Source organism: Lampris incognitus, chromosome 3, assembly GCF_029633865.1.
Source record: "Lampris incognitus isolate fLamInc1 chromosome 3, fLamInc1.hap2, whole genome shotgun sequence".
Taxonomy (NCBI): Eukaryota; Metazoa; Chordata; class Actinopteri; order Lampriformes; family Lampridae; genus Lampris; species Lampris incognitus.
Genome location: NC_079213.1, coordinates 81675960 through 81688257, shown reverse-complemented (window position 1 = coordinate 81688257; position 12298 = coordinate 81675960). Strand labels below are relative to the sequence as shown.

General features: G+C 40.2%; 1 protein-coding gene across 1 annotated transcript; it reads left to right on the top strand.

Moving 5' to 3' along the window:
- The first annotated feature begins 913 nt into the window (after window positions 1-913).
- On the top strand, window positions 914-4387 carry cts12 (cathepsin 12). Its single transcript, XM_056276828.1, has 8 exons — window positions 914-944; window positions 1728-1873; window positions 2047-2166; window positions 3195-3359; window positions 3459-3680; window positions 3770-3938; window positions 4033-4138; window positions 4288-4387. Exons 1-8 carry the CDS (start codon window positions 914-916, stop codon window positions 4385-4387), a joined length of 1059 nt encoding a protein of 352 aa, XP_056132803.1.
- Window positions 4388-12298: the final 7911 nt, after the last annotated feature.

Genomic DNA, 12298 nt, shown 5'->3' with positions numbered 1-12298 from the left:
GAAAGCACAGGTTCTTGTCTTTGGGATGGATGAGAGAAACAAAAGTTGAAAGTCATCAAAATAAGTCCTTGGGGAAAAAAAAGGAAAAAAGATTGGTTTATAAACACAATTCATTTGCCCATAACCTGTGTACTCACAAAAAGCAACAAGAAGATTGGGAATGCTGTGTGTGCGTGTGCGCATGTGCGTTTGTATGTATGTGTGTGTATATGTGCTTGTGTGTGTTTATGTGTATGTGTGTGTGTGTGTGTGCGCGCGCATGTGCGTTTGTATGTATGTGTGTGTATATGTGCTTGTGTGTATGTGTACGTGTGTGTGTGTGCGCACGCATGTGCGTTTGTATGTATGTGTGTGTATATATGTGCTTGTGTGTGTTTATGTGTATGTGTGTGTGTGTGCACGCACATGTGCGTTTGTATGTATATGTGCTTGTGTGTGTGTGTGTTTGTGTGTGTGACATTTTAAAGGTTTATCATCTAAACGTTTGAATCAAATGAAATCAGGTAATATCTTAAAAATCTTAAACAACTATACGGTGTTCGTCAAGCATAATGTTAATTATATTCCATTTGGAGTAAATGGGCTGAAACTTGCAAAAACACTGGTTATTGTCCTTTACATTTGAAAAGATAAGGTTGCAGGGAACTGATGTCAGGTGTTGTGTTCAGATGTAAGCTGGTGATTGGGGGATGTGCGTTATAGTAGTTTTTACTCACAGTATAATAATCATAGAGGTGTTGCCGGGGAGGAGCAGGGAAAGCATCTCATTTTTGTTGACTAATGACCCTCTCAGGCGTTTGCATGGTTGTTTAGAGGATTAAGAAAATTACAGTGGGAAAATACACCTTGTGCACAGCTATAAAAGACAGCCTGATAGTATGGCTGTGTCACAGTACAGACTTACCCTCACGACATGTGGACCAAACAGCCTCCCATCTCTGCAGGTGAGTAGGACAGGCACTTTCATTCAATACAAAATACAGCAGGAGGCAAGCGAAAGGGGACAGATTTGTGACATGGGATCTTATTGTATTTCTGATTAGACTGTTTGCTATTTGTGCATAGTCAAGCTTTGATGAAAAATTGAAGTAATTTGAAGATATACCGCCACATTATGCTTTGGTAAACTCCAAATGTACCTTTTGCATCTCGGTATGATTTCTGTTTGTGAGATGGTCTCTCTTACTTCAATATGAACAATACGGAGATGACTCTGGGGCTGACTACCCTGAGCTAGCTTCCCTCCTAATAGCATACACTAATACACCGTATGGAATAGAGTTAATTCCTCACCTAAAATCTCAATAAAATGCGGTTTACTTGCATGTGAAATGGTGCGTTTTGGGCTTGTTATACCATTTTCAAAGGATTTCAGGCTCGACAGACCTTCACCAGTCTTACACAACTGCCTGGGTTGCAAACCTTGTGCCATTAATGCATATAACAAGTTAGTGCACAAGTGGTAACTTCTAGTCTAGTTTGCTTGGACCTAACTAATTCTTGAGCACAGGTTGGAGGCTGGATATTTATTGCAACCACTGACACTTCTCTAACAAGTTAACGAAATTGTATGCGAATAAATAATCAGAAGAACTATTTTCAATAATGTCACATAACTATTCCAATCCTTTTGCCACTGATAGAGTGATTCATTAGTGTTAGCGCAATATCAAATGCACAAACTACTTGATATAGTGTGACATGGTCTGATCCTCTGGTCCATCCAGTGCAATGGGCCAGTTGCATGGTGAGAATGGTTCTCCTCTTTGCCCTCCTCTGTGGACCACTGCACGTGGCAGCAGACTCAGATGAGGAGGTGTTGTCTGAGTGGCAGATATGGAAGAGCACCCATGGCATATCCTACGATGAAAAGGTTTATCTCTCTTTCTCAAATCCAAACACCCACAATATGTCATTGTGCGTTCTCATTCACAAACATCTTGGCAAACACTTACATTTCTCCAGCAAAGGCTCGTGCCTTTACAATATGTTTGACACTGATTTTATCTGTGGGTCTTTTTTTTTTTTTTTTTTTTTTTTTAGCAGGACGACGTTGAGAGGAGAGGCATTTGGGAGGAAAACCTGAGGCTGATCGATGAAAACAATCAAGGGGGTTTCTTTGGGACAAAGCAGTTCACTATGGCAATGAATAGATATGGAGACCTGGTAATTATTGTTTACTGCCATGTACAAGCACAACTAATGCAGCTGTGTTGGGTATTTCAAGTTGGTCCACTGACAAATTTCAGTGTCATTAACTATGCACTTGGAAAGTTGTTGGAAAAAAATGGAGAAATAGTTTCCTGAAGTTAAATTCTTGAAGTTCCTGAGGCACCATATGTACTAAGAAACACACGATTAAGATGCCATTAATTCTTATTTCTCATGTATGCTTACAAAGTTAACTTGTATTCCCTTTACAACATTGATTTTAGGCTGTGGTTTTAAGAAACTAGAAAACAGGCCTCATTCATCAATTGTTCGTACATACAAACGCGTTCCTTCACACGCATGGGAATTTTTAGCCCAGAACATTGTCTCAGAGGTTGGTATAGAACCCGGGTAACCCCTGAATTTAGACACCAGTTGGCTAACACTGATGTCTTTGCAAGCCTGGGGGATGGCTCATTGCAACAGGTAGACAATAGATGTTAGGGGGAAGGAATTACAAATAACCATCATTATTGAGCATGCATAAAGACAAATAAACCACCAGGCTTTGCCTTTGCCTGTCAGACAAATTCAGGGTAAAAAAAGAAATCCATGAGTGTGTAAGAACAAATTTGTATACATGAATGATTGATGAATGAGGCCCACTGATTTTATTTATGTCCTATGTGATTAAGTGGCTCGTCAAGTTAATTCGTATAATGTATTTATACATCACATATGGCCAAGTTGCCTATCAGTAATTACATTATTAATTTCCATATGATGTGGACTGCAACTCCCTAAAATTAAAATTGGCAGCCATCACAAACAGAGATCGGCCATCTCCATTTATCTGAACTTGATCTGTGATCTTGTTCTTTCTAGTTATTACTTTGAGTTGTTGTACTAACTAATGGTGTACTAGATAAGTTTACTGAATTAATCATATTTGTTGTTTAAATGAATTGGATGGTCCAACTCTAGAAATAACCTACATGACACCACCATATTTGCTGAGCAATCGGTTTCTCTGCTCTTTGCAGACCAGACAAGAATACCAGACTTTGCAAGGTGCTATCATAAATGCCCAATTTGTGAAGAGAGGGAAAAATGTTTCGGCTCAAATACTGCGTGAAAATGCTGAGATGTTAGGGGCGGTGGCTGTTGACTATAGGGCTATGGGTTTTGTCACCGAGGTCAAAGATCAGGTAAGAAACTCCTACTTGATTTTTATATAAGTTTAAGCACATGCATAAAGCCATCATATTGAACACCATAGATGCATTGTGTCTCATTTTTCCTCACAGGGGTATTGTGGCTCCTGCTGGGCATTTAGCACTACGGGAGCTATCGAGGGACAAATGTATAAGACAACTGGTCAGCTAATATCCCTGAGTGAGCAAAACCTGGTAGACTGTTCCAGGCCTTATGGCACCTATGGCTGTAATGGTGCCTGGATGGCAAATGCCTACGACTATGTGATCCACAACGGGCTGCAGGCTACAAGCACCTATCCATACACCTCAGTGGTAAAGCCCTGTCTGAAGGCTCCTTCCCAGATTTGCTACAGCAGCCCTGAGAATTGCCTCAAATTTCACTTTCGCATTTCTCTCCATAGGACACCCAACCTTGTTTCTATGATAGCAGTCTTTCAGTCGCCCGTATCACAGACTACAGGTTCATACCAAAAGGAGATGAGCAGGCCCTGGCCGATGCTGTGGCAACAATTGGTCCAGTCACAGTCGCGATAGATGCATATCATTCAAGTTTCCTGTTCTACAGCTCAGGTTTATTGCCTTCAGATAACATACTGTATATCATTTGTTACAATGAATGAATACACTGGGCAGTGGGCAATTTATGTCATGTAATCATCAACAGGAATATATGAGGAGCCCAACTGTAACCCAAACAATCTGAGCCACGCTGTTCTGCTCGTTGGCTACGGCTCCGAAAAAGGCCAAGACTACTGGCTAATCAAGAACAGGTAAAGACTCAAATGAACCTGTCAGTGATATTGGTTATGTTGCAGGTTTTAGATTTCATGCTAATATTTCATCCAGAGATCACTTGTTTGGGTATTTCCTTCATAGCTGTTTCACTGATGTGAGGTTGTTCTTGTGTCTGTCTCCCTAGTTGGGGTACCAGTTGGGGGGAGGGGGGCTATATGCGAATGATCCGGGATGGCAGCAACACCTGTGGCATCGCGAGCTACGCCCTGTACCCTATCCTGTGAGGGATATGATGCCAAAGACTCACGCAATTTCTTGGGGGTGTATGTTTTCATGGTTTGTGTGCTTGACGTTTAAGAAAATAATAGCATTTATGTCTTACCTAGGTCACATTTCATAATTTCAAAAGTACCCCCATCCCCAGAGAACAGGGTTTTGCCATTTTTTTTATATTGATTTTTTGAAAAGACTCCCTATAATGTTATCCATTATTATATAACATAATGTTTTATAATATAATAAGACTGCATACAATTTATAATGTTCTTTAGCTAGCACAATTGCTAATCTGTCACAACAGAAACATTTCTATTCTCAAGTAGATACCATGTATATGAAAATATATAGATAACCTATGTAAACACAAGTTACATTGATTGTTTTGGTTGATAAATCACCAATTCTGGAACAGCTGTTATGTCCTGTCATGTGTTATTACAACACAGTTTGTGGTGTGGTTGTGGGGATTTCACTTTGCCTCTGAGCAAAATATTTGCAATGAAACCTGTTTGATTTGATAGTGGCAACAACGCCTCACTCATCATTGGTGTCAGTAGGTGTCCATCTTTTGATATTTTCAAACAAATCACCGTCTGTCAGGGCATCTCTATTACCAAATTTGATTTTATCTGTGATCTCGTTTTTTTTCTCTCGTTTGTCTGGAGACTAAAATATTTTGTGCATTTTTCTTACAATAACCCATTGTTGTTGCAGTTGTTCTTTGGTAGAGAATGCTGCCGAATTTTTTTCAAGTTTGCTATAAATCCCATTGAAATCATTTTGTCCGGGTCACATTGTCATTACTACGTTTCATACGTCTGTTGGTTTATCTCAGCATGTCTTTACCTTTGCCGGTCCAATTGAAATGACCTGAGAGCAAAATAAAAGGCTGCTTTGTAATTAATTTGTAACTCGGTTTGGCACATTTCTTCAACCAGCCGTGTCAAAACCCAACTCCCTCACATAAGCGCTGGGTAAGGGATCTTATTAAAACGGAAACGTGTGAACGAACAGTTGCGTCATGTTTTCGAGCAGCTTTACAGCTCTCCTCCTACGCAAGACAAGTCTGCTGCCTTTGAAAGCACCAAGGGGTGCAGGTGCAGCCACACCTAGCTAAACTTTGAACCTTATGATGAGATTCCTCTTCGTACCATTACATTGAACTCCACACAGTCCAGCTTTGCTGCATGTCTACCTCTGCACACCACAACGGAGATAGAAAAGAAAATCCCACCTTTCTACTACCAAAGTTTTACACGTGTCAGGGAGGAATTGTCCGCAGTTTGCATCCAGATCGTCCACCGCTAGGCTAAGACGAGTCTTAAGCTCATTGATTAGCTTAAAATGTACAGCAAGGATACTTGGTGGCTTTGCCGGGCACTCTGGCTCTTTGGGGTCTGCTGTGTGTTACACTGCACAGGTGCAACTGGACGGAGGGCAACGCAGAAACATGGCAAGGGTTTGCATGACTTTCACAGCCAGAACCATCAAATGCCACACAACCCTAAAAAATACTGCAACCAGCCCCCAGGTGCCATCACTCAGGTACAGCAGCTCTACAGACGTTATTTGTTGTTTCTTTCTTGACAACTGTCTTGTTTTTATTTATTGTTAATTAAGAGATAATCTTTTTTATTACCCCAAAGGGAATTGTTTTTGGTTCTGTCTGTCTGTCTGTCTGTCTGTCTGTCTAACTATGTGTCTATCTATCTGTCTGTCTGTCTATCTGCTTGTTTATCTGCTAATAACTGTTCAGATAAAACAGAAAGCAAATCACATGTAAAGGTGGACAAAGGTCCCTGCATGACCTTATTAAATTTTGGAGATAATTGGGTCGAGGTCATGGTTAAAGTCACACAAAAAAAGGTCAAAATCATTTCATAGCCATGACTTTGTCAAAAATGTTCCATTTACTTCAAATGGACACCAAAATGTTCAAATTTCCATTTCAAAGATGTATCTGTATCTATTGTGACACAGCCATTGTTTTGAAGATGGATAGTGGCGAAGGTTCAGGGTTAGTGCTTGTTACATGAAATGTTACATGTTACATAAAAAAGAGGGCTATATTAGACAATCTAAATACATGTTTGCCATTCTTAATTATTAGAGAAAGAAAATTGAAGTCTATAGTAATATGTTTTGTTACTGACATGCTTTTGAAGGTATGCACGAGTTAGTGTTCCCTGTCTATCTAAAGCCTGACACACTCTTAGATGAGTTGAAACAGTGCAATTGATTGAACATTTACAAGAAGTTAATATCTGTTTGGCAAGCACCTGAACTGGTCAACAACTGAACTACAGGTGTTAATATTTGTTAGTCTACAACGACAGGAAGTGAGACCTGTCGCTAATCTGTGTCCTTACAGAAGTGCAGTGTTGGTTTCTACAGAGAGCTGACTGGACCACACAGGGGGCGATGTGTGCCTTGTAGCTGTAATGGCCTCTCCAATGAATGTAATCCATATACAGGAAAATGTGTAATGGGTTCTCTTTTTTTCTTACTTTCTCTCTCCTCCACACACACACACACACACACACACACACACACACACACACACACACACACACACGTGTTCTTGTACTTCTATCTATGTGAGGACACCTCATTGACTATATTAATTTCCTGGCCCTTAACTGTTACCCTGACCCTGACTTTAACTTTAACCTAATCCTAATTCTAGCCCTAATCCTAAACCCAAATCCAAACCCTGGAATAGACCCTTAAAGAAGTGAGGACAGACCAAAATGTCCTCAAACTGATGGTTAAAAACTGAAATCGGCCCTCACAAAGATAAAAGTACAAGAGTGTATATATATATATACACACACACACACACACACACACACACACACACACACTACAAACGTACAGACTCCTACTCACATCTAACCCTATCCCACACATGTAATCACCAAGCGATTTCTCATAACATTGAAAGACACTGGTATTTGTGGACACAATGCAAAGCCAGATGCAATACTTGGATTTTATGTTTCATCTGACTGCCCTCCAGAACTGTCAGTTTAACACTGATGGCGATCAGTGTGAGAGATGTAAAGAAGGTTACTTTGGCAATGCGGCTCAGAAGACCTGCCATCCCTGTCCATGCCCCTTTACCTGGAACAAGTCAGTATCTGACCAGCTTCTTGATTTTCTCAAAGTAAAGTGATATTTACTTAACAACCTCATTGTTGGAAAGCTGTAAAATGTTCAATAAAAGATGAATGCTGATGGTTAATGGCTGATTTTCTTATTGTAGTTTTTCATTGGCCTGTCTGAACATCAGCTCTGGAGCAGTTGAATGCATCTGTAAATTGGGTTATGGTGGAACCAGGTGTGAGAGGTGCGTCAGCAATTTATACTGTGATAAAATAAACACCAGTATCATTTACTTTGTCAAATCATGGCCATCAGTAGAGTGTACTCGTGTACTGTACTCCATCATGGACCGCTGAACAGAATATGAATATAAATGACATGTTTTATTACAAAACGTAGGTCGGGCACTATGAGTACCCTAAAGCCTTCTTCTTCTGTGGTGTCTTGTCTCTGTAAGATGTGCTTCTGGTTACTATGGTGATCCAATGAAATATGGAAGCGGCTGTCGACCTTGCAACTGCAATGATGAGAGCTCCTTAAACATTTGTGATTCCCTGACTGGAGGTAAATCTAATCTCACAAGAATAGAGTAATACCTGCTTTAATGCAAATGGTCCTCCTACCCTAATGGAAAACTCTGTGTCAGATTGCAGGTTCTGTTTTATTTGCCTAACGCGTTAACCCTAATAATAAATGTTTCTTACAGTCTCAGTTTTCTTTCTCTCTCAACAGAGTGCCTATTATTTGCTGATGCTGATGCTGGTGACCATTGCTACGGTTTGTCTGCCTACAAAACTTCTGCACTCATGTTATGACACTCAAGGGTAGATCCTAAACTAGAAAAAAAACCTTCTGATGTTGATGCAGGAGTGACTTTGGTCTTTGCTAAATCACCACTGCAATGCATGCTGATAAAACTATCCAGATACTTTGCTTCGTCCTCTAACTGTATTTGTGCACAGAGTGTGATAGCTGTAACCAGGCCTTACTAAATGACTTGGAGAGCATGGATGATGATAAGCTAGCTCGGTTGAGCGAGAAAGTGCAGAAAACCAGTCAAGCCAATATCCCACAAACCCTGCTAAAGAGACTGGAGGCTGGCATCTCTAAAACTAAGGTATTGATTTATACAGATATTAATGCCAACAAAGCACCAATCAAAGCTTTATTTATGAGGTAGATGATCAGAATCCTTACCAAAAATGTATCATTAGGACTCTTAGGATGAAAAATCTTAAGGGCTGCTCTTGTCCAGGACCACCGCCACCTCTGGTTTTCTCTTGCAGATTCTGGTGGAGAGTTATATTACTACTGTGAATGGTCAGGTATCAAAGATTGGACACTTTGAAGCGGATGCGGACATTGTCAGGGAAGACATAGGCCAAGTGATAGACACCGTACTTGTAAGTAGTTTTCCTCACTTTAAAAATTAGTATTAGACAAGCAGTGCATATAGTTGAACAGATAAGATTCAAATAATGCTGCATTGCACTGATATGAACTTTAGAATAGAATAGAATAGAATAGAATAGAATAGAATAGAACAGAATAGAATGGGATGCTATTATCAACACCAAAGAAGGTTGAATCAGTTCATCTGGATACAACGTCAATAAACTGTCAGTAAACGTTGTATCCAGATGAACTGATTCACCTTCCTTTGATTTTCTTACCTGGATTATTGTGCATGCATCAATACATTATCAACACAAATTGGCCTAGATAAAGCCACGGTACAAAGGCCATAATACACATATTGCATATTAAAAGCATTAATAACAGTATACATAGGGAAAGTAACTCTCTAGCAAACAGAGCAGTGAAAGGGTGCAGAAATTTATGGTCTCATTCGCAAATCCAAATCATCTACCTGTCAGTTAGACCCCCTTCCTACTCATTTAGTAAAAGCTGCCTACCTTCTCTATCCTTTTTAAGAACTGATATCATACATTTCTGTCTTACCTCTGGTCTTGTTCTCTCATCTCTCAAAACAGCTGCAATAACTCCAATACTTTCAAGAAACCTGGTGCAGACCCCAACAATTTGAATAATTGTCGCCCAATCTCAAATTTACCATTTCTTTCTAAAACACTTGAAAGAACAGTCGCGTCCCAGGTACACACTCACTTGACTAACAACAATCTGTTTGAACAATTCCAGTCTGGTTTTCGCTCCATGCACAGTACGGAGACAGCATTGGTGAAAATCACTAATGATCATTTGATGGCAGCTGACTCTGGGCTCTTAACCATACTTGTCCTCCTTGATCTGAGTGCAGCCTTTGATATCATCTCACACAACACCCTCCTAGAAAGATTAGCTTCCATTGGAATAACTGGCACTTCTCTTGACTGGTTTAGATCATATCTAAACCAGTCAACTACCTTCTTTATCCTCTTTAATAACTGATATCATACATTTCTCCCTTACCTCTGGTCTTGTTCCCTCATCTCTCAAAACATCTGCATTAACTCCAGTACTCTCAAGAAACCTGTGCAACTTAAAAATGTGAGATCTCAGTCCTTTCCTGTTACTACCGGTGTTCCCCAGGGCTCTATATTGGGACCCCTCCTATTTATTATTTGCCTACTACCTCTTGGCCACATTTTCAGGAAATTTGGCATTCAATTTCTCTGCTACATGGATGACACCCAGCTTTATCTATCCACCAAACCTACCTCCACTCTTCCACCCACTTCTGCCCACTTCCCTTTCTGACTGCTTACTAGAAATTAAATCCTGGTTTTCATACCACTTCCTCAAACTTAATAGTGATAAAACTGAGATCCTCCTAGTTGTCACTAAATCTGCTTTGGCCAAAACTGATAGTTTTTCTCTTACTATTGACAATTCTATAGTTCCCCCATAACCTCAGGTTAAGAGTCTGGGTGTCATCCTGGGCAGCACATTATCTTTTGAAGCCCACATCAGCGATGTTACTCGGTCTGCATACTACACAATATTAATCGTCTTTGGCTGTCACTTACACCTAAAAGCACAGCCATACTCACTCACACCCTGGTTACATCCTGTATTGACTACTGTAATTCTATCCTCTTCGGTCTTCCCCTCAAGCGTCTTCATAAGCTTCAATTGGTCCAGAATTCAGCTGCCTTGTATCATTACCAGAACTCCTTCCATAGATCATATCACTCCTGTTCTTCAGCATTTCCATTGGCTGCCTGTTAAATACCGTATTGACTTCAAGCTCCTGCTCCTCACCTTTAAGGCCTTTAATAACTTAGCTCCTTCATATCTTTCCAAACTCCTTCATATCCACATGCCCTCCCGCACTCACAGATCCTCTTCTGCTCTCCAACTCACTACACCATCAGCCTGCTTGACTACCATGGGGACTAGAGCCTTCAGTCGTTCTGGCCCCCACCTATGGACTCTCTCCCACAAGACATTTGCAACATTGACTCTCTTTCAACCTTCAAATCCCTTCTCAAACCATACCTTTTCAAAGTGGCATATTCAGTCTGATCCACACTCATTGAGTTTTGTGCAGATGTTGATTTTATACTTATCTGTTGTGTTAATTTTTTATTGTCTACCCTGCTTTGTTTTGATTTTATGCTGTCTGATACAGTGCTGCTTGTTTTTTTTTTACTGTGTTCTGTAAGGTGTACTTGAGTGCTCTGAAAGGTGCCCACAAATAAAATGCATTATTATTATTATTATTATGTGCGAAGCACAACTGAAAATGGACGTTAGGGTGTAATTACACATTAAATGAATCACTATGGGCATTCATAGTACACTGGGAGCAGTGTATATGCATGTATGAATGGTTTTAATTCTAAAAGGACTAATACAATAGTAAGATAACTACAAGTTGCAGCAGCTGTGCATTTAAATTTGTAACATTTCTGGCTAATGTTAGATAGTTTCCAAACCCGTCTTTGAGGTAGCTTAGCACACATGCATATTGTAGTTCGCTGTCCTTGCTCAGTGGCCCCTTCAGTATCTTTGGGTGTTGTTGACACCAGGGCTTAAGCCATTTCAACCATTTCCCTCTAGATGACTTCACTAACCAACCTGCAGCTCAGGTTTACTGCTGAAATAATGGGTGTGAACATAATCTCAGACACTCAAGGCTTCCTTTTGAGAATAGAGAACCTAAAAGTCAGTAATGTAAAGAAACTGCACACAACTGTTCTTGGCAGTTTTTTACAACTGCTTTCATCTTTCTTTACAGGTTCATAAAACTTTATCAGACTATGAGAAAGTCTTGGAGAAAGTGGAGGAAACAAATCTGAAAGCAGGGGATATTTTCTCAGAAGTTCAAGCTCTCTTCACAGCAATAAAATGTATGCAACATATTGAACAGTAAGAGCTGAATGAAATGTATCTTTGCATGACACAACAGTCCTGTCCTCAGATGGTGTTGTAGTGCAAACTGCTCTGGAGGTGTACTTTGGGATTTTACTCAAATGTCTGAAAAATCGATTTCAGGCAAAAATCATGCATTTAGTCCATTAACGTCAAATAAACAGATATTATTAGGTTCTTTAATTTCCACCAAATAACTGCAACTTGGGCAAAATCTAACCATTGATTACTGTACCCTCTTAATAATCCTAACAGTCATTGTGCATATTGCTGCCCCACAATATTCTTTTGTTGTTGCTGTTTGCTGAAGCACTGGTACCAGTGTCGTATCTCTCAACACACTTTATCAGATCTCATAAAGCAGCTGAGTGAGGTGAAACCTGGTGAATCAAATACTGCTCCTGAGTGGGAAGTGGCCAGAATGACGGAGAAGGCTCAGCGCATTGTTCAGGGAATGAGAAAGGCAGGATGCCCCA